Source organism: Nyctereutes procyonoides, unplaced genomic scaffold (genome assembly GCF_905146905.1).
Source record: "Nyctereutes procyonoides isolate TBG_1078 unplaced genomic scaffold, NYPRO_anot_genome, whole genome shotgun sequence".
NCBI classification, from domain to species: Eukaryota; Metazoa; Chordata; class Mammalia; order Carnivora; family Canidae; genus Nyctereutes; species Nyctereutes procyonoides.
The window spans coordinates 845,259-868,838 of NW_026575114.1; the positions used below are offsets into that span (position 1 = coordinate 845,259).

At 39.2% G+C, this 23,580-nt stretch overlaps 1 protein-coding gene across 1 annotated transcript; it reads left to right on the forward strand.

Moving 5' to 3' along the window:
• The first annotated feature begins 1,890 nt into the window (after positions 1–1,890).
• Positions 1,891–16,788, forward strand: TRIM58 (tripartite motif containing 58). The gene is made up of 6 exons (XM_055333717.1): positions 1,891–2,313; positions 5,301–5,396; positions 8,610–8,840; positions 11,923–11,945; positions 12,043–12,143; positions 16,199–16,788. The coding sequence occupies exons 1-6, from the start codon at positions 1,891–1,893 to the stop codon at positions 16,786–16,788; spliced, it is 1,464 nt and encodes a 487-aa protein (XP_055189692.1).
• The last annotated feature ends 6,792 nt before the right edge of the window (positions 16,789–23,580 follow it).

A 23,580-nucleotide genomic window follows, 5' to 3' on the forward strand; every position in this document is an offset into this window, starting at 1 on the left:
CCAGTGCCTACCTGCACAGACAGACTGGAGGGAATTGTGTTTCTCTAAGAACAAGGATGTCATCGACTTCATTCCCAAGCTAACAAGTCTGGAGACAAAACAAAACTCAGCTACATTACAATCAGCTGGGAAGAAATGCCATCGGATGTCCATTCAGACACTGAGCTCACCCCCTGAAGACCACTGTGCCCCCCACACTGAAGCCAGCAAGCTCCTCAGCTTCCCAGGAATTAGCAAATCTGCATTCCAGTGAGCTGTCTTATCAATTCATCCATACATTTGAGCGAATATATATATTGCTTATTGTGTCTCCCAATAAAATAGAAATGTTTCTAGCATCATTGAGAGCCTCAGGGATGTAAACAAAAACCTAACTATATATGTAAAATGTAGAAAAACATGGATCTCACTTTTGACGTGATATTGTCATCTTTGAAATTCCCTCATCCATTAGCTTCTAGGATAAACTGTACTGATAAACTGTACCCCCACCCCTTCTTGGGCCCTGTGCTCAGTGGGGATTCTGCTGGAGATTCCCTCTCCCTCTACCCCTCTCCTCACTCATGCTCTCTCTCTCAAATACATAAATACATCTTAAAAAAAAAAAAAAAGGACTGCAAACTTCACAGGAACCCCAAAGACCTGAGTCATCTGTCCTTGCCTGTCATGGGGACCTTATCTGCTGCCACTCACCCTCATCTGGCCCCACACACAGCCTGCCTGGAGGGCTCTGGTCCCAGGCTGTGTCCTGCTCCCTCCTAGCACAGTTCAGGCTTGTGTACCCTGTGGCCTCTTACTGCTCTGTTGATGGCTTCCCTTCCTGCTTACTGCCTGTACTGGCCCTTCAGTTGTTAGCTCAGAGACTCCCTGCCGGCCTCGCCCCAACCCTGCAGGTTAGTCCAGAGTCCTCTATTATAATCTTGTAGCACTGCTGAGCGATTCCTTTCTAATTGCCTGAGTTCTCTTGTTGGATTGTAAGGTTCTTTGAGAACTGGAACATTCTGTCTTTCGCTTACCCTTGGGTCTGGATGATTTGGTCCATGCATAGCTACCATAACTTCAAATTCAAAATGGAAATCACATTTTTGTTCAGTGACAGACACTCCCTGCATTTGTTACTTTTCAGTTGACCTACTGACCTCACCACACTCATCCTGAGTAGGTATCACTTCCTCTCTTCAAATTATCTTGCTTCTTATGCATCTTTCTCAATCTTCAGACTTCAGAGTTGCAGCAGCTCTGAGGGGCTACGCGTGAATTATTCCTTCTGAGGAAAGCCTTGTCACCTCCAAGATATGCTTTGCAACAATAATAACAGGCACACAATCCTTATAGGACCCTCATTGAACTATGCCAGATATGTATGTTGCAAATATTTGCTGAGTTATACACCTGTCATATCCCCAGATCAGCTCATCTACTCATTCCTTTTATAATTAATGGGATGGAGTGGGTAGAAAAAAGTAAAGTTTGGAAAAGATTTTAAGAAATTGTTATACTATGTAAGGATAAGAAAGCCATGGGGTAGTTGAGAAAAATAATGAAAGGCCAGAGCTCAGCAATTCTCCAAATGCACTGAGATTGAAACCTGAGAGTAGGGGCTCCATGAAGATACAGTGTGAGGGATTCTGTTACAAATATGCAGTTTCCTAGGAGGCCATGATTACTAAAACGTCAATTTTATCCTTGTCACTGAGTTGCAACTTTTCACCAGGAGTGGCTCATTTGGACTCTTGAAGCAGAGCCAGCGGATAAAACCCAGGCTGCATCTGCCTCTCCTGAGGCTGTGGGGTTCCGCCCTGTGCCAGACCTCAAGGGCAGATAGTGCGGGCAGCTGGGGAGGACAGTGCAACTATCACCCCGGGCCAGGCGACCTCCGGCCCTACGGCCATGGCCTCGGGGGCGCCTGGGGAGCGGCTGCGTGAGGAGGCCAGGTGCCCCGTGTGTCTGGATTTCCTGCAGGACCCAGTCAGCGTGGCCTGCGGCCACAGCTTCTGCCTTAGGTGCATCTCCGAGTTCTGCGAGAAGTCGTACAGCGCGCAGGGGGGCCTCTATGCTTGCCCGCAGTGCCGCGGCCCCTTTGCGCTGGAGAGCTTTCGGCCTAATCGGCAGCTGGCCAGCCTGGTGGACAGCGTGCGGCAGCTGGGGCTGGGCGCTGGGCCCTTGGGGGTGCGCCAGTGTGCACGGCATGGTGAGGACCTGAGCCTGTTCTGCGAGGAGGACCAGGAGGTGCTTTGCTGGGTCTGCGACACCACTCCGGAGCACAGGAGCCACCATACAGCGCCGCTCCAGGACGCAGCTAGGTGTTACCAGGTGAGAGCCGGATGTGCATGCACACCGCGAGGCGCAGGTGGAGAGGCTCGATGGCGAGCCTGGAGTCACGGCCCAGACAGGAGCGGCCTGAGCCCGCGGTGTTGGTGGCTTGCCCAGGGACAAATCCAAAGGACATAGTCCTGATCTGAATGACTCCGCGCCCTTCTCACCCCCTCTTGCCTCACAGCTCACACTCAGCTCTGGTCTTCTTGCCTTGTGGTATGGAAACCCTTTCTGAGACCTCTGTTCAAAAGCTCAAGTGCTCCGTTATTTTACTCTTTCTTCTCCTCTGAGAAGCCTTCCCTAGCCCTTTACTTTCATCCTGCTTTTATTCTTCCTGAGGCTGGTGTTCTGGGAGGGCTAGAGGTCTGGTGTGGAAGGCTGTGATATCCAATGGGCTCTTCATGATAAGTATCTATCTTGATTGTAAATGCTTCCTAGTTGTACGATACCTTGCTTTTTAATAAGTGCTTATCTCTATGTTACTTTATATTGTCACCAAAACAACCCTGGGTTTCGGACAGTAGAGTCTGCTGGGCACATGGCTCTCATCATCTTTAAAGCCTGCAGATGCTTGTGTACCCTGAGGTAAAAATCTGTGGCTTCACACACAGGCAGGTCTATTCCACACAGATTTGGGCTCACATAATGTGGGCACCCTCAAGGGGAAGGTGGCTCATATTGGGGTACTTAGCCCCCAAAAGTGGCATCTGTGAAACTCTGATAGAATTTTTCCTACTGGTTGGTGCTCTCCAGAAGTTCTCTGACATATTCTGATTACATTTAAATTTCCAGCATTAGGAACAGCTACTACCACAAGGGGAGTGGGACTTGTCTTCAGTCTATGAACATGTTTAACAGAAGTACTGTCTCAATTAAATAAATTTCGAATATTGACTTTCTAAAATGATGATGATGATGATGATGACGATGATAGTGATGATATTTTTACCTTTGATTGTTTTAAAAAAAAAAGGTTTTTGGGATATTTTCCACCTCAACTTTCTTCCTGACATGCCTGGAAATATCTCTTAGCTTTTCTTTTTTATTTTGGTTGTCATCTATAAAATTCAGGTGCCAGCTCCTTTCTAGCTACACTTTTAAAGTATGCTGTTCCTCCTTTCTTTTTATCCAGAAGTTAACTCAGTGTAACTTGGCTATATGTAATATGTCTAAAGAAGTTCCTTGTATTTTAATAGTCCTGATTTAAATACCAAATAAATACTTGTTAAACCCTTTAGCCTATAAGTCAAACTTCCCTGGGGTCCTAAGTTCTGTTTCCACAGTTCTTATGTCAACAACTATGAGATCCGGCAAAACTAGCCTAATCACTGCTGGCCCCAAACATGCCACATGTTTTTCACCTCTTTTTTTTAAGATTTTATTTATTTATTCATGAGAGACACACAGAGAGAGAAACAGAGACACAGCAGAGAGAGAAGCAGGCTCCATGCAGGGAGTCCGATGTGGAATTCGATGCCGGGACTCCAGGATCACCTCCAGGGCCTAAGGGAGGTGCTCAATCACTGAGCCACCCAGGCATCCCTCACCTACTTGTTTTTGATCAGTCTTTCTTTCTGTGTAAGGGATCTTTTCTATAAATATCAAAGTTCTATTTCTTGCAAACACTAAAACAAATGTCACTCCCCTCATCTTGTCAAATACTTCTATGAATCTTTCTGGTACTTTATATGCAGCATCACAGATAAAATTATAGCAATCTCTTTTAAAGGCAGTTGTTGGGGATGCCTGGGTGGCTCAGCAGTTGAGCCCCTGCCTTTGGCTCAGGTCCTGTTTGAGTCCTGCATCAGGCTCCCAGCAGGGAGCCTGCTTTTGCCTCTGCCTATGTCTCTGTGTCTCTCATGAAAAAATAAATTATTTAGAAAATAAAATAAAATAAAAGCCAGTTGCTGTATAAGGCATATTAAATGACTTTGGGAAAAGGTTTTCTTTTCTCAAATTTTCCCTAAGATCTACTGAATGACTTAGCAAAGAATATAAAAATGTCTGTACATATGTATCTTTCTGAGGGTTCTCTATAGATTAAATACATATGTTTACCTCCAGCAGATTTGTAGGGTTGAAAGGAGCTCATCTCATTATTTTATAAATCTCTCATAAGGTTTATGATATTCTGTATCTCCTTTTCTTTTTTTGTATCTCCTTTTCACTTGAAAATTAGTAACTTATAAGATTCTATTTGACCAAATAATAATAAACAACTTTCTTATTATAAAGCAATAAATAATTTTAAAACGTTGAAATATATAGATATAAGGAATAACATCACTTCCAACCAAGCAGTAGTAGATGCAGTGTCATCTACTGAACATTTGTTGTTACCTAGTTGTTCTTTTAAAAGATTTTATTTATTTGAGACAGCGAGAAAGAGAGGGAACATGAGTATGGGAAGGGAGAGGGAGAAGCCGACTCCTTGCCTAGCAGGGAGCCCAATGCTGGACTCAATCCCAGGACCCTGGGATCATGACCTGAGCTGAAGGCAGGCACCCAACTGACTGAGCCACCCAGGTGCCCCTCTACTTAGTTTTTTATATATTTATTACAAGCACTTTTTTTCAAAATTTGTGTCAATTCATATAAAATATACTTATTTTAATTGACTTTATAGTTGTGAATGTTTCCTGTCATTCGATATTCTGCAGCATCTTATTTTAATTCCATCATGTTAATATGGAATACATTTTCCTCACTCTCCTGTTTTTGACATATGGTAAGTTACTGTTCTACTATTTTAAATTATGTTGCAATGAACATACTTTTAGATAAATCTTTGATTATAACTGGCATTAACATTTAAAATATATTTATATTTTACTTAATCATTAATGAGGTTAAAAGTTTTTCTGTACTTAGTAGGACCTATTTTAATTGATCTTTTATTTCCCAACATGCCTGCTTGATATTAGGTGCTGATCTGGGGCATCTATAATGGGTTAATATATCTATATCTATATCTTTCCAAACAGACAAAGCTTCAGATGGCCCTAGAACTAATAAGGAAGGAGATGGAGGAGACCTTGACTCAGGAGGCCAACATGGGGAAGAAAACTGTCGTTTGGAAGGTAAAAGTATCTTGGGACTTCAGGAGACTAGCTTGTCTGAAAGATCCAATCATTCAATTACTATTCAACCACCTTCTCTGCTCCACACTTTTGTTCCATTTACATAGTTGCTCTCGAGAAACATCTGCATCAACCTGGATCATCACATTCCCTCAAATTATACCATGTATTTGTGTTATTTTTATCTCTATTAATACTACCCCAATCCAAATTATAAATAAGTAGTCTTACTGATCTTGATTATACTATATAACTCACTGCTCCATTCCTAGTACGTAGAGTCTCATACATCATTTCTAGTTTAAAATGTGTGTGTATGTGTGTATTCATTGGACAAATTATATAATAAATATTTCACAAGATCGATAAACATGAAATACAGGTAATAGTGATCATTTTACATATAGGAGGATAATCTGAACTTTCAGCCTCTTGTCAGTAAGCCATATATGTATCTTCTTTTTTTTATACTTCATCATTTTTTTCACTTACCTATTAACAAACACACACACACACACACACACACGCACTCATACACAATGGTTCTCAGTCTGTGGTGATTTTGCCTTCCAAGAGATATTTGCAATATCTGTAGACACAATCTGGGGGGTAGGGAGGGGAGTTTGCTACTGGGACTCCATGGGCGAAAGCCAGGCATTCTGTCAAACACCCTACAATGCACAGAACAGCCCATAAAAACTCACAATAATCATCTGGTCAAATATCAATAGGGTAAAGATTGAGAATCTATATATAGAAATTATATGCATATTTATACATATGCATATCTTATATATGACATATATAAGATTTATTTTATAGAGTATTTTTATTATTTGGCCTTCTCCAAATAACCCTTCTTCTCTGATTGTTTTCTATACTTTTCTAATTATTTCATTTCTCTTTTCTTGAAAATTACATCTTATACTCTATCCTCACCCTGATATTTCCATAAAGACCATTTATGCTACATTTTTCTTATGTGTTGAATCTCATCTTTTTCTATAGTTATCCATATGATATGTAAAGTTAAACATTTATTGATAATTTTTGTTCTTTTTAGGCTAATAATCTAAGTCAATTGTTTTCAATCATGACATGACCACAGATTTACACAATCAGAAGCTCCAGACACAAGACCTTGGTTTCTGCATTTTGCAAACACTCCACTAATTATTCTAAGTAGAGATGATTCCAAGATCCCTGTTCTAAGTCATATAAACTTTGCATGATCTTTACTACGGAGAATGTAGCCTTGTAGACCAAATGCAATACACACCGGTTTACTAAAATGAACTCTAACTTCTACAAAAACACTTCTCCTATTTATGTCAATAGATATAATTGTAGTTCTCAAAAGGAGGATGTGGTAGAAATCAGGATTACAACCAAACCTCATCTTATACCATGCTGTCCCTCATGGGGTAACTCCACTCTTCTTCCATGACTGGATTACTAGCACCACTCCTCAACAGCTCAGGCTCCAACATCATGGATAAATTACATGAATTGTATCTTTCAGATCAAACTATGGAGTTTAGAGTTGATTAATTTTTTTTAAAGTCAGGATCAATGGAATATTACTCAGCCATTAGAAATGACAAATAGGGATCCCTGGGTGGCGCAGCAGTTTAGCGCCTGCCTTTGGCCCAGGGCGGATCCTGGAGACCCGGGATCGAATCCCATTTCGGGCTCCCAGTGCATGGAGCCTGCTTCTCCCTCTGCCTATGTCTCTGCCTCTCTCTCTCTCTCTGTGTGTGACTATCATAAATAAATAAAAATTAAAAAAAATTAAAAAAATGACAAATACCCACCATTTATTGAACACCAATAAAAAATAAATTTATTATTAAAAACATTTTTTTAAAGTCAGGATTATATTAACCCAGTGGATTAGAAAGTGGCAGAAAGAGGTTGAGATGGAAAATTGCAGGAGTCTTAAGGGATTTTAGAACCATTACTAATTTTGTTTTTGTTTTTGTTTTGTTGTTTTAGAAAAAGATGATATCTGATGCCCTTTAATCAAACCAAGACCTTACAATGTTTAGCAAAGGGAATCCAAAATGAGATACTATGGCAGTTGAATTTGCTTTCTATACCCTTTTTTAAGCTTCCAGCTGCATTTTATTAAAAATACTCCCCTCTGCCCACTGTCTGGAATATCCTCTGTTGCATGTCATTTTTCTTCTTCTTCTTTTTTTAAAGTTAGTCTTCCACATCTCAGTCTTAAGAGAATAAAATGTATGTATAATGATGCTGTGTCAAAGTATATTCCTTAGGTCTATTTAAAACATGTACATGTAAGATTTGGGTAGAAATAAGGATTAATTTTCTGAAGTTAACTGCAATAAATGGCCTGTGGATCATTTACTTCTTTTTTGACTGAGCAGAGAACATTAACTTTAAGTTTTCACAATTTCCAATTACTAAACAATGTTCACATTCTAATGTCTAAATCCAGGTCTGTCTAATCTCTCTTCACAGAGATTCGTTTGTTTCCACAGTGTTGTCATTCTAGTGACTACTTTAATATATTTTAACTTCATTCTGTAATCATTGCATGTGAGTCACTCTGCTCAGCAGTTTAATAGGTATTTATTTTTTTCTTTATTTTTTTATTGGAGTTCAGTTTGCCAACATATAGCATAACACCCAGTGCTCATCTCATCAAGTTCCCCCCTCAGTGACCATCACCCTTTCACCCCTGCCCCCCACTCTCCTCCCCTTCCACCACCCCTAGTTTGTTTCCCAGAGTTAGGAGTCTTCATGTTCTGTCTCCCTTTCTGATATTTCCCACCCATTTCTTCTCCCTTCCCTTCTATTCCCTTTCACTATTATTTATATTCCCCAAATGAATGAGAACATATAATGTTTGTCATTCTCCAATTGACTTGTTAATCCCCACACTCCTCTTCCCCCATAATTTAAATATGGTACCAAAACTTGCAGGTAAAATTGCCTGGTCCCCAAGCCCGTTGCACACTGAGAACTCAAATCCAACCGTCTTTCTCAGACTCTAAATTTGAAAACTGTAGCAGACCACTTGTCCAATCGCACGGCTCTGGGTTTCTGCTTGTTGTTAAAATGCAGCCAATCAATCATTGGGCAGAATTATGGTCTCTTTGGAGGTGTCTCTAGACGCTGCTGTCAGCTCCCTACCCTATATCTGAAGATACCCCTTTGTTGATGATTTGATCCCCTGTGTCACTCCAGGAGAAAGTGGAAATCCAAAGGCAGCGCTTCAGGTTGGAGTTTGAGAAGTATCGTGGCTTCCTGGCCCTAGAGGAGCAGCTGCAGCTGAGGAGGCTGGAGGAGGAGGAGAGAGCCACCCTGCAGAGACTGCGGGAGAACAAGAACAGGCTGGTGCAGCAGGGCAGGGCTCTGAAGGAGCTGGCCCAGGAGCTGGAGGAGAGGTGCCAGCGCTCAGCTCTGGCTCTGCTGGAGGTGAGCCTGGGCGCTGAGGCAAAGCCAGGGGCAGATGTGAGACCACAGGGGATACAGAGCTTTCACCCACACACAGCAAACCACTTGGGCCTCTATGCATTGTAGGAAAAGGACACCATAGAATCTGTTTGGAACATACCTTGAATCTAAGTTCTAGCATCAGAATGAGAAGGGACCCTAGAGAAATGTATAAAACAGTTCATAGTAGAAACCAAAATTAAGTATTTTTGGAAAGTAAAATTAATTTGATCTTATGATAAGGTTAAACAAAAAATGGACAGTCCACACTGTGTTGCCTAAAATCCTCACAATCTGTCAATGAGGATAATGACAATTCCAGAAGTCTTCTGTAATCCATTTCCATGTCAGTAGTTAAACATATGAATAATATTTTAAGCTGTCCATCTTCAAATGTTCCTGTTAAACTTTGGGGTAAACATGGATTTCCTTGTCCATATTGCATGTGCATTCCAGGCATGGTGGGGAGGGATTAAATGGACTTCTTGCCATTTCCTCACAATCAGTTAGGTATTATACTTCAGACAGGAAACAGGGAATACTTACTTGTTTTTAATCCTCCGCGAGGTCATCAAAATCCCAAGGGAACTGAGAAAGCTATTGTTAATGTGTGTGTATTAGCATGATAGAATGCACTGCAATAGAAGACTTCTGGGCACACTTCATTCTGTCTCATCCCCAATGACCCATTCAGGAGATTCTCAACTAATAATCCACATCCTCATCTAGTAGCTGATGCTCAGATCCCACCTTGACTTAGATCCAGACACTGAAAGTGCCAGGAAATCTTCATATTGACTATCTATGTAATGTTTACAAGTACAGTGAGTACATGGCACTGGTTACACAGTTGGGAAGTTCATGAAATGAATAAACTTACAAAGCATATTTATTTATTTTATTTCACTTAATCCATTTTGTTTTCAATATATCTCTGTATATAAGCAACACTTATTATTATTATTATTATTATTATTATTATTAGGCTCATTTCTATGTGAGCAAACTAAGCATCAGAAAGTAATTGATTTTCTGAACTTCAGAAAATAAGCATACACAGAAATTTAGTATTTTCAAATACAACATCCATCATCTCATTTTACCATATTTCAAAACACAGCACTGAAAACAATCACTTATTAGTGCTCATTAAAATCAGTGTTAAAATGACTTATACTACATATCTTAGGGAGAATATATCCTAAAATTATTTATGTTCATTCTTATATCCACCTTTCCCTTTCCTCCTCAGTACTAGCAAGCAGCATTTTACCAACAAAGGCCAAAAAAAAAAAGGCCTACCAGTCCTGTAAAAACTAAAGTCAATTATTTTCCTGCTTTTATGCCTTCTCAAAATTTATCTGATATGTGGCTATTTTCATAGGCAAAAGGAAAATGTAAAATAGGTAATTTATTTAAATAATCTCTTTGAGATAAAATGTTGCCATTAATTAATGACTTACCTTTTTATCTAGTTATGTAACCTATTCCATATGGGTTCATAGCTATGTTGTGGTGGTCCAAAGAATGAGAAATTTGGGCATCAGAAGTAATTTTTTTTTGTCAATACCTTTCTCTGTCCCTCAAATAAATTCTGGAAATATATGAGGTCTATTTTTACCTTAATTCCATCTATTTGTGTGACAAAATGTAACTCTTTATTAATATATCCAAATGTCAAAAGTATCAATTCAGAAATAAATTGGTTGATATCGTTGGAATTAACCTAAACTTTGTGTAGTCTGATATTGTAGTAGAGGAAAACTGATTTTAAAATTAAAGAGACATCCACGAAGGCAAGAGAAACAAAATGAAAAAAGGAATTATTGGGACTTCATCAAGATAAGAAGCTTTTGCACAGCAAAGGATAAAGTCAACAAAACTCAAAGACAACCTACAGAATGGGAGAAGATATTTGCAAATGACCTATCAGATAAAGGGCTAGTTTCCAAAATCTATAAAGAACTTCTTAAACTCAACAGCAAAGAAACAAACAATCCAATCATGAAGTGGGGAAAAGACATGAAGAGAAATCTCACAGAGGAAGACATAGACATGGCCAACATGCACATGAGAAAATGCTCTGCATCACTTGCCATCAGGGAAATACAAATCAAAACCACAATGAGATACCACCTCACACCAGTGAGAATGGGGAAAATTAACAAGGCAGGAAACAACAAATGTTGGAGAGGATGCGGAGAAAAGGGAACCCTCCTGCACTGTTGGTGGGAATGTGAATTGGTGCAGCCACTCTGGAAAACTGTGTGGAGGTTCCTCAAAGAGTTAAAAATAGACCTGCCCTATGACCCAGCAATTGCACTGTTAGGGATTTACCCCAAAGATTTAGATGCAATGAAACGCCGGGACACCTGCACCCCGATGTTTCTAGCAGCAATGTCCACAATAGCCAAACTGTGGAAGGAGCCTCGGTGCCCATCGAAAGATGAATGGATAAAGAAGATGTGGTTTATGTAGACAATGGAATATTACTCAGCCATTAGAAACGACAAATACCCACCATTTGCTTCGACGTGGATGGACCTGGAGGGTATTATGCTGAGTGAAATAAGTCAGTGGGAGAACAAACATTATATGGTCTCATTTATTTGGGGAATATAAAAATAGTGAAAGGGAATAAAAGGGAAAGGAGAAAAAATGAGTGGGAAATATCAGAAAGGGAGACAGAACATGAAAGACTCCTAACTCTGGGAAACGAACTAGGGGTGGTGGAAGGGGAGGTGGGTGGGGGGTGGGGGTGACTGGGTGATGGGCACTGAGGCGGGCACTTGATGGGATGAGCACTGGGTGTTATTCTATATGTTGGCAAATTGAACACCAATAAAAATAAATTTATTAAAAAAATAAATTAATTAATTAAAGAGAAAATTCAACAGCCAATTTTTGGATTTTGTCAAGAGAGATTCATGTTTCCTATAGTTTTATCTTCATACTTAATTATTTCCATTCATTCCTAAAGAGATGTTAATGGTTTGTTTCCAATCCGTCAAAAGTGGTTTGGAGGTCTGACTCACACCTGCTCATATTTCTCTTTTACTTTCAGGGTGTGAGAGGAGCCTTGAGCCGGTATGTTTCCTTTCTGACTTAGGAAATGGGTTGGGGGAGGACAAGGAAGTTAGTGGATACACTGTACTGAGAATTCTCTGTTCTGTGCCCTTCTCAGAAGTCAGGATGTCATGCAGCTGGAAGCAGAGACCATCCCCATGGAACTGAAGACAATGTGTCGCATCCCTGGGATGAGGGAAATGTTGAGAAAGTTCCAAGGTAGGCTGCTCTTTGAGCAAGGAGAACTATAACATGGTTTGGCTGTTATTGCATCTTGTTTCTGGACAAGTCAGGCAGCAGTAACAGATAGAATTCAAAGTTTATTTTGAATTTTTAAAGAGTTATTTATTGATTTGTGATAGTGGGAGAGAGTAACCCAAGCAAATTCTTCACCGGATGTGGAGTCAGACGTGAGGCTTGATCTGATGACCGAACATCAGACCTGAGCTGAAACCAAAGGCTGGTCACTTAATCACTGAGCCACCAGGCACCCCATCAAAGGCTTATTTCTAGATCATATCATTGGTTTACTAGTGGATTCTGGAGACACGTGCTTCACTTCATCTTCTCCTGGGACCCATCCAGGTAGAGCCCCACCTCCTTTCTGTTGCTGGTCGCTCTGGGAAACTGCTAAGTTCTGGTGGATTAGACTCTGGTCCTTACAGGCATCCACAATAATGTGGCACACTGGCTTCCCTGAAGACGTCATTAATTAAAGTGAGTCACATGGTCATACCAAGTTATAACGGTGGATGGGAGAGAGTGCTGTGTTCAGAAGAAACAGAACTGGGATATTTGTGTAGAGTTATAAAGAGAATCAGAGTCACTAACACCCATTTAAGCTACATTTAGTTAGAAAAATTAGGCTTGAAAGTATGATTCAGAGTTTATTTGCGGTGATATGAATAACATTTGTTCCAATGGATATTAACTTCCCTGTTTATAAAATACTGAAAACAGGGATGCCTGGGTGGCTCAGTGGCTGAGCATCTGCCTTTGGCTTAGGGCATGATCCTGGGACCCAGGATCGAGTCCCACGCCGGGCTTCCCGCAGGGAGCTTGCTTCTCCCTCTGCCTGTGTCTCTGCCTCTTTCTGTGTGTCTCTCATGAATAAATAAATAAATATTTAAAATAAAACAAAATGCTGAAAACATATATTGTTTGGAGGGCTAAATGAATTTTTTTGAAAACAAAAACTATCAATATAAAAACATTGCTGTGTATCAAATTTATTTTATTATCTATAATTTGATAAGTTGCTTAAATTAGGTAGTGAATAAAGCCAAATATATTCAGTTATTTATTGTCATGTAGGAATAAATGTGGTACATAAATGAGTTTGTTAGGTCTGATTATGTTGTTCTTCAAAGCAATATAGATTCAACATTAGTATTTCTCTGTTTAATCCAAGTTATACCCAGCAAAGCAGACAAACTGTGGCTAAATGCTAGTTTCATTACTTGGAAGGAAGCTTCAGCCATCCTTCATGAGAAAACCCATTTTAGCAGCCCTGTTCAATGATGGGCAGATTAAACATGTAGTAACTATATGACCTCTGTAATTTATTACACTCCTATAATAAGTGTCCTCATATTTCCATTTTTAATGAATTAAATAATTAATGAATCAATTCAAGAAATATCCTATATTTTGTGTCAGACACCTAAGTATTAAAATATATTATTGAACAAGAACCCCAAATCCTACAAATCCATAGCTTCATGTTGTACATATTTACTTAAATTATGAAAAATGCATAGAATGCTAGAAGATACAAAATTTTGGGGAAACAAATAAGGTAAGGATAGCCAGACATTCTTAGGTTAGGGCATCTCATTTGAATTTGACAATCAAGGAAGGTCCCTTGGGGTTAAATCATCAAATATCTGATGTGGAGAAAAACATTCCAGGCATCAGAAACAATGAGTACCCAGGCCTGAGATAGAAATTAGAAGATGTGTTCCAGGAGCTATGAAGACGTCTGTGTGACAGGGGAGAAGTAAGCAAGGGAAGAGTCAGTGAGGCCAAGAAAAGACCAACTAGCTTAGGGTGTTACGGGCAGGTCACTGTGACCAGGATGCTTTACCTTTGCATGAAGCAAGAAATTCATGAAAAGTTGTGAATGGAGGAATAACATGATCAGACTAATGTTTTGAGACTCTGACTCTGTACGTTTAATTGAGAATAAATTCAAAGGGGCAAGGCTTTAAGTGGGAAAAGCAATTAGGAGCCTTTGCAGTCATTCAATCCGAGATGTTTGTGGATTGGATCAGCATGGTAGTATTATCGGAAGTGCTGAGATGGAGAATGTTGACAGAATCTTGGCATATTTAGAAAGTAAAGCTGTCAAAATCTGCTGTTGTATTAGATATGAGTTGTCAGAGAAAGAGAAAAGTCTACCTCTCTAAGGTAGAGATGTGCATTTGGAATCAGTAAGCATATGAACAGAATTTAATTAAAGCAATGATCCAACCAGCCCAGGAACACACTGAGAGTGAGCTAAGAAGGAAAGAAAAGGTTCCAGTCCTGAAACCACTGGATGGAGAAGAGGGGAAAGCAGCACAGGAGACCAAGAATGAGTGATGAGTAGACAGGGAAGGAAAGCATCAGTGTCTTTGGGAAAGAGAAAGGTGGTTTTCCAGGACAAAGGGATTCTCAACAGCATTGACTGCTATAGAAAAGTAATTTAAGGTGAACTCTAATGACTACTCACCAGGGGGAGGTCACTGGAAAGACAGACATGGGCAGTTTCATTACATCATGATAAGCAATTGAGTATAAGAGAGAGGGGTGGGGGAGGAATTGGAGATAGACCATATTAACAACTATTTCACAGATTTATTTTCTCATAAATCAAGCAAGGGTGTGTGCTGGCATGGAAATGATGTGTAAAGAGAGTGCATACATTAAGTAGGCCTAACACAGTTCCATGGAAGCCCACATTTCAATCTGTTATTTATGACCTCTAGAGTTTGGGAAAGTCACATGAACTCCAACTTTGAGTCTCCTCATGTGTAATGTGGGGATGATAAGTCACCTTGAGGGTGGTTGAATGCATTAGCAGTGATGATATATTCCTTACATGACCCACTCAAGTTACAGTTTCAACACAAGATCACCAGAAGTGGTTTAGAGACAAATGGTACCATTTTAGTAGTATTTGTTATGATATTAAAAATAAAACTATATTAAAGAAATTTATTATTTTTGAACATTTATAAAGAAAAAACCTTGAATATTTTACACCCTGCCTTGTTCTCTGAGGAAATTTTACATATAGTTGTATTTATTGTGTGTATAAGTAAAACTTCACATCAATCTCCCTGGGATTTCACAATATCAGTATAGGTTTTCTTTTGTGTAATAAATTACCAACACCTTTGCTTCTTAAAACCACATACATTTATTAGGTCATAGTTTTGTGGACCAGACATTCCTGTGGGGTCAGCTCATTTCTCTGCTTGGGTTTTAACAAGATCAATATTAAGGTGTTGGCCAGGCTTGACTCTTCTGATGAGTCTGGGGAAGACTCCACTTTCAATCTTATTTAGTTTATTGGCATAAGGTAGTTCTGGCAGTTGTAGGACTGAGATCTCCGTTTCCTTGCTGGCTGTCAGTTGGAGGTCACTGGCCTTGCTCCTCTTGTGGCTCATTCCATCTTCAATGCCAGCAATGACATATGAAATTCAAATATCTCTGACTTCCTTCCATCAACCCAATAGCCAGAAAAATGTTTCTGATTTTAAGGGTTCATGTGATTATATTAGGTTAGATCTACCCCATCATGTTCCGTATAATAAACATAAATATGAGAGTAGCACCAAGGTCTGGAGGCCATGGGCTCATCTTAGAATTTTGCCTACAGCAGTGACATAACTTGAAAGTGGTGAATTTCAAATTAACAATTTTTTCTATGGATTTTGAGAAAAAAATAAATTCAGAAGGTCTTCCTAAGATTACCCCACTGCTCTGAATGTAAGTGAAAGGACTCTAAATGGTTAATACATGCGATTTGTCACATCATCAATGGTTATGTTTTTATTGAGGCAGTCATGAGTCCTGAGCTATGCAGAGGTAGCAGTGGGATACACAAGGAAGTGATGAAGAATATACTCAGCAACCCTCAAGGTAAACTACTCATTTTGCTTCCCATAGGAGTTATTGGAGAGAGAAGAATAAGGAACAGTATGACTATTATCCATAATATTGCAGCTTATTATGTTTTAACCAGTCTTTTCTGACCTTTCACATTTCCCACAAAATTCTTCCCACAGTTGATGTAAAGCTGGACCCTGTCACAGCACATCCTAGCCTCCTCTTGACGGCCGATCTTCGTACTGTGCAGGATGGAGAGCGGTGGAGGGATCTCCCCAACAACCCTGAAAGATTTGACACATGGCCTTGTATCCTGGGTTTGCAGAACTTCTCCTCAGGGAGGCATTACTGGGAAGTCATGGTGGGAGAAAGAGCAGAATGGGGTTTAGGTGTCTGTCAAGAGACAGTGCCAAGGAAGGGAGAGACCACACCTTCTCCTGAGAACGGTGTCTGGGCCATGTGGCTGCTCAAAGGGAATGAGTACATGGTCCTTGCCTCCCCTTCGGTGCCTCTCCTCCACCTGGAACGGCCTCACTGCATTGGGATTTTTTTGGACTATGAAGCAGGTGAAATCTCCTTTTACAATGTAACAAACGGGTCTTACATCTACTCATTCAACCAACTGTTCTCTGGTATTCTCCGACCTTATTTTTTCATCTGTGACACGATTCCTCTTACCTTGCCACCTATGACAGAAGCAGAGTTAGAAATTTGGGCATCCAGCAGTCATCTTGACTCTGCTTCTAATATGAGACATGATCATTTCTAAAATTCTGTTCCTGAGAATTTTCCACTTAGCAAAGATTCCCAGGGTGGACTGGACAATAGGAACATGCTAAGCAGCAACAATTGCCCCCATTAGCACTTTAATCCATCTTGCTATGGACATTTTTCCATCAGGACAAAACAGAAAATATGGAATATTTACATTTGGAGAATTGTAGAACATACTTAAAAAAAAAAAAGTGATCTCTGTCTGTATCCTGCCTGGAACTTGAACTCACTCCCTGAGATCAAGAGTCACTGCATTCTGGCTGAGCTGGCCTGACATCCACATAGATCATAATTTGTGAAATGGAGTGGGCTCCTCAAGTCTTCTTCCAGATGGAGTCCCACATTTTCTTGATAAGGCTTTTCCAAGTCAACAGACATGTTGAAATGACTTTTTTTCAGAAATGGCAATTCTTGAATTGGTGGAGAACAGTCCAATACAATTCCAGCATCAGATTTGTAATTCTGTTTCTCCTCCTCTCTCATTCTGTCTCTCTGCCTGCCTCTGTCTCTAGTTTTCTCTCTTTCTTGCTCCTTTTTTTCTTCATTCCTGTTATGGATAAGATTCCATTTCTTTCTAGATTAACAAATTCAGAACCATTTCTTTTTACATTCAATTTTCCTATGACTATATTCATTTATTTTTTTAAATATTTTATTTATTTATTTATTCATGAGAGACAGAGAGGGAGAGAGGCAGAGACACAGGCAGAGAGGGAGAAGCAGGCTCCAGGCAGGAGCCTGGACTCCATCCCAGGACTCCAGGATCACCCACTGGACTGAAAGCAGGCACCAAACCGCTGAGCCACCCAGGGATCCCCTGTTCATTTATTTTCTAAATCCTCTTTATACTCAACTAATTTCTAAGGATTATGAAATACATTCCTCTGATTCAAATATAACTGATTATGACTCCAGGCCTCTCTGGGACTGCAACTTTTTCCTTTATCATTGGAGATATTTTTTTTAGAGTGGAAATTTCTCAGAGTTCTGATTCAATTAGTTCTTTGATTTAGCCATTTACTAGTGGCAAGACCTCAAATAATGCCTTTCTCTTTAGATCTCAGCAAATTAATATGGTTCCTATAAGTGAAATAATGGTATGAGCCTTACAATGCTATGGAAAATATTTAAGATCATGATTGTTTTTAATTAAATGTTTCTACTTAAATACAATATAAAGGTGATGATGATGATGGACTGATAATAATATTTGACTTATTTTTAATGTATACTCCATACCTTCCTAAAAAAATTCTTAAATCACTGAAGGCTAAATTTGCTTCTACATTTCTCTATATCTATGTCTAATAAATAATTGCCAAACAAAAGCTAAAATGCTCAACTGCTAAATGTTAAAATGACATACAATTATTGATTAAAGGAAAATTTAGTTAGCATTACTTTGATAATAATCTGCCAATACTTTAATGCTCCACTTTAACTCTACCTTGAATTTTAACCTATTTTATCTTGCAGAAATATCTCTTTGATTAAAAATTTTTACTTACTTTCTAATAAGGTCATCAATATGGTTTTCTTTCTAGATTTTTAAACATTTTTCTTTGCAGATTTTTACATTTGGAGGACTATCATGAAGTATAATAATTTTAGAAACGGAACAGTCTCATAAACTATTTCCAGATGGCTCTACATACTTTATTGATGAGCTTTTGTATTAAACAAAGATTTCTGTACCTTCACTTTTTTGATATGTTTATATTTGATCATAAGCAAACAATTCCTTTCTCCATCTCTCCTTTCCAAATGGAGATAATAATAATGTTTTCTTACATGTACCTTGTTAATATCTCATAGACCACACATATCCTAGTCCTCTTCCATGCATGGTCCAAGTAGAAAAGAGGCTCATGCCCTGGGTTTCTGCTCATGCTTATCCATCGTCAGGAATTAAACAGGAACCGCCAATTTAGTGAAGCACTTATTCATGTGACTGTAATGTCAGGGATCCATGACAGGAGGCAGTAGAGAGAACATACACTCAGAGCCCTAGGGACTCTTCCCTGTGGACATCAGGAGATCACACCTCCCCAGGGGCTTAGCAGGCAGAGGGACACCGTGGCACAGTCTCAGGCCTTCCACCCTCTTCAAGGCATGAACAGAGAATAACTAGTCCCTTGAGAAAGTTTACATCCTGGTTTCCACTGTCCCCCTCCCATCCTGTTATCTCACTTTACATCTTATCATGATTTATGTCAATCATTCAATCAAGTTAATTCTTCCTTCATTCCTTGCTTTCCAAGCTTCAAGAAGTTTTGTGCATCTGCTAGTATAGCCCTTTCTCCTTTCCTTTCCAATTCCTGAGAGGTTTCTTCTGTTCTCTCTGGAACTGTGGTTCATTAACAGCTAACTTCTTTATTTTGTTTTTAGTATTTTTAATTTTTTTTATTGGAGTTCAATTTTCCAACATATAACTTAACGCCCAGTGCTCATCCCATCAAGTGCCCTCCTCAGTGCCCGTCACCCAGTCACCCCCACCCCCCGCCCACCTCCCTTTCACCACCCCTTGTTTGTTTTCTAGAGTTAGGAGTCTCTCTTCTTTAAATTCTCTTTAAAGATCTTTCCTATTCCCCGAACTTCCCCTTATTTTCTTCTCTGTTCTTTCTCCTGAAAAACACACACACATGCACACACACCCAAAGGCTTCTTCATCTCAGTGGAAAGGAACTCCATCCTTCTAATTGCTCAGGCCAAGAATCTGGTTGACTCCTGTCTTGATTTCTTTAGTCCTCATCCAGTCCATCAGTAAACCCCGGCTTTACCCCCAGAATACATAGATAATTTAACTCTGCTGCTACAACTGTGGTCTGAACTTCCATCCTCTTCCTTGGGTTACTACACTAGTTTCCTAACATTAATCTCGGCTATATTCCAGCCCCTCTCATGTCCATTATGAATGCAGCAGCTGGTCTGATCCTTCAGGTCCCAAGACAATAAGTTGAGTTCAATGACTCTCCTTTGAACTTAGAGTTAAAGTGGTAATATTTACAGTGAACGTATAAACACTGGAGTATCTGAGCACCAGTTAATTATCTGATTCTGATTCTCTCTCCCTCCACATACTTCTGGTTTTATCCTCCTCCCTCTACCCTGGCATCTAGGCCGGGTTTATACCAGACCAGGCATTTCCCATCAAGGCACCCTTCTGCCAGCTGTGCCCTCTACCTGAAATTCTCTTTACCGACATGTCTCCCTTACTCATCCCCTTTTTTTTCCCCATTAAACCTTCTCAAACCCAGCTTCTTGGTCAGAACTATACAGTCTGAACCACTTTGGTGTCCACCCAGATCCTACTCTCCCCAGTCTCTTTTACCAGGTCCAAAAGAGGCAGCTCTTTTTTACCACTATTGTACTTAACAATTTCTAAATGTATTCATTATGCTGTTTTCTTATTTATTGAGTTTATTTTTGTTTGTTTGTTTTACCTTTTCATGGTAGAATGCAGGCACTCTGAAGGGAAGGATATTTGTTTATTGATAACAATATTTTTCAGTTTTTTTATCTCAAGCACCTTAAATACTGGTTTGTACATGGTTATCACTCAATGCATATTTGTTGAATAAATAAATGATTGACTTTCAGAGGACAGAATTCAATGGTGGATCTCAAAGTGTTTTTGCAAAATATAATTTATTATTATTATTATCATTATTATTACTATTATTTATAACTACACAACCACTGACCAATAAAGTTTAGTGTCAAGTGCTAAATGAGTAAAATCAATTTTTAGGTATAGAGAAAATTTGAATAGAAGGATTAATTTGTAAAGATAATGGATTCTAGGCACATGATGACTTACCATAGCCAGGCAATTGTCCCACTGAACATCCTGTAGCTTTAATGACAATGAAACAATATTTTTGAATCATGCATTAAGTTACATCGTATGCACTCTCTATGACACTTCTCATAACCCAAGAATGTGGGGAAACAGTCTATAAAATTATATGGACTAAAACCTTTTTTTTGAAAAAAAAAAGTTTCTTTCAACTTTATCTCCAGTTGCACAGGAGAGACACCCCTACACCTATAGGACATCTTGGATCTCTTCTCTTCCCCATTACTTCCCTATCACTGTGCATCATTCTGTTATTATACATTGGACTTTTTTATAAATTTATTTTTTTATTTGTGTTCAATTTGCCAACATATAGAATAACACCCAGTGCTCATCCCGTCAACTGCCCACCTCAGTGCCTGTCACCCAGTCACCCACACCCCCCACCCACCTCCCCTTCCACCACCCCTAGTTCGTTTCCCAGAGTTAGGAGTCTCTCATGTTCTGTCTCCCTTTCTGATATTTCCCACTCATTTTTTCTCCTTTCCCCTTTATTCCCTTTCATTATTTTTTATATTCCACAAATGAATGAGAACATATAATGTTTGTCCTTCTCTGATTGACTTATTTCACTCAGCATAATACCCTCCAGTTCCATCCACGTCGAAGCAAATGGTGGATATTTGTTGTTTCTAATGGCTGAGTAATATTCCATTGTATACATAGACCACATCTTCTTTATCCATTCATTTTTCAATGGACACCGAGGCTCCTTCCACAGTTTGGCTATTGTGGACATTGCTGCTAGAAACATCGGGGTGCAGGTGTCCCGGCGTTTCACTGCATCTGTATCTTTGGGGTAAATCGCCAGCAGTGCAAATGCGGGGTCATAGGGCAGATCTATTTTTAACTCTTTGAGGAACCTCCACACAGTTTTTCAGAGTGGCTGCACCAGTTCACATTCCACCAACAGTGTAAGAGGGTTCCCCTTTCTCCACAACATCTCCAACATTTGTTGTTCCCTGCCTTGATAATTTTCCCCATTCTCACTGGTGTGAGGTGGTATCTCATTGTGGTTTTGATTTGTCCCAATCATTATAAAGAATAACTTCAATCACAAAGAAGGATTACAAAGTAAACCACCAACATTAGATTTTAGCTTTTTTGAAGCTATAACTCTTCAGAGCTATGTTTACAGATTAACAGAAGACTGGATAGCTTATTCAAGTTACTAATTTGGTCATTCTTCTACCCTACCCTCGATCAGGTGACTGTTTTTTTCAAGTGAATTAACCAACTAAGCTAATGATTCTAACATGTTAAGCAGGCCTTGAATGAAGGAGGAGAGTGATATGCAGGACTGGTTGGGAATAGGAAGTAAAATAGCTGCCTTAGCAGAGAGAAAGGACTTAGCAAATTTAGAGGGTCAATTTCAACTCTTAGTGTCCCAAAGGGCAGAGAAATTGGGAACACTGGGATTTATTAAACCTGTCTGCTCTTCAAGCATGGACTCCTCCATGCAGGTTTGCTAGGTGTTACTGGGTCCCCCTATGGATTTGCTCCCCTGCCATAAAGGGAAGGCACAACAATGAAGATTGTCTGAATACGTACAGAATACACATTCTACAAACCTACAAGTTATACATATTGATGTATATGGAATAATGTCTTTATCCCCTGATTCTGTTACTCTATGTACACAAAAGTACCCAAATAGTACCTTTGATAAATTCCCTAGCTAATTGGCTCAAACTAGTCTGATTTTTCTCTAATAATGCTTGGCTGATTGCAGGGACCCTATTTCAATTTATTTATTTACTTTATCATTATTTTAAAAAATCCACCCTTATGATGGCAAATTTATTTCTATAAAATCATTAAAAACATGCCATATGCACACAATCTAACAAAATTAGGGGTTCATTACATCTGCTTAATTTTCTCATAGTTTTAAAACCATAAAGTATAAATCAGTGTATACTGTCTTCCTTTCAGATCCAAAAATAAATAAATGAAACAAAATAGTTCATCCAATTAGCTCCTTAAATTAACAATAAAATATCTATTAATCATTGTACCTTTGACATTTTTTTCACTATTAAAGACAATGGCTTTTTATCATACATTAAATTTTTATTTTAAAAAAGTCAAAATACTTTTGCCCTATTTTCCATGGATCTGAGGGAAAAAAAAAAAACAAAAGAAAAAGGAACAGATAAAGCATGATCCAGGTTGTATGGGACTGATTATGCCTCATTTGTTTTTTAGACAAAATAATTCTCAGTAACAGGTGAGCAAATGACCCATCAGTATTTATGTTTATAGAACAACAATGGATTGGGTCCCCAGTTTTACTTACATGAAAGAATAAATATTCTTTATATCTGGGGACAAATTCTTTTGGTCTTCATTTTTTTGTCTGGACCCTATGGGAGATTGAACAGTTTGATGTGATACATGTCTACAGCACACCTCAGTATATGTGCTAATGACTCCTGTGGGTTTAGAAGGTTCCCCAGAGCTTGGGACTGTTGATGACTCAAGACCACCACTATAATCCCTACCCAGTCTTTCCTCAGGAGAGCTGCATCATATTGTCATTGCCATCTGTACAAATATTATGATCTATTGCATTTATAGAAGCATGGGTGAAGTCCAGGAGAGATGCCTTCTTTCCTCCAATATCTGGAACTGCATTTGGCTAGAGCACCTGTGTGAACCCAGTAGCTGGGGAGAAGACATTGCACAATCCTATGAAGGTCTTCCACCTAGATCTGCACCTTCTGTCTTCTGACTTTTAGGTACCTGGTGCATATAAGTAAAAAATGGTGAGTAGATTTCTGGATTTAGGACCACAGCTCATAAATCTGTACTTCTCTTTTGGTTTGTTTTAAAAAAGCCATATGAAATGAATCAAAGGAACAGAAAAATTAAAAAAATGAGAATATCCTCTTTGTTGTTGGAAAGTTTATGGATTATGACACAAAC

What these genes read in the sequence shown, in the direction of transcription:
- TRIM58 (XM_055333717.1), top strand. Translation starts at nt 1,891, where the DNA reads ATGGCCTCGGGGGCGCCTGGGGAGCGGCTGCGTGAGGAGGCCAGGTGC. An exon ending in ACGCAGCTAGGTGTTACCAG is followed by an intron (nt 2,314 to 5,300) that starts GTGAGAGCCGGA and finishes CTTTCCAAACAG; the next exon opens with ACAAAGCTTCAGATGGCCCT. An exon ending in CAGCTCTGGCTCTGCTGGAG is followed by an intron (nt 8,841 to 11,922) that starts GTGAGCCTGGGC and finishes TTTTACTTTCAG; the next exon opens with GGTGTGAGAGGAGCCTTGAG.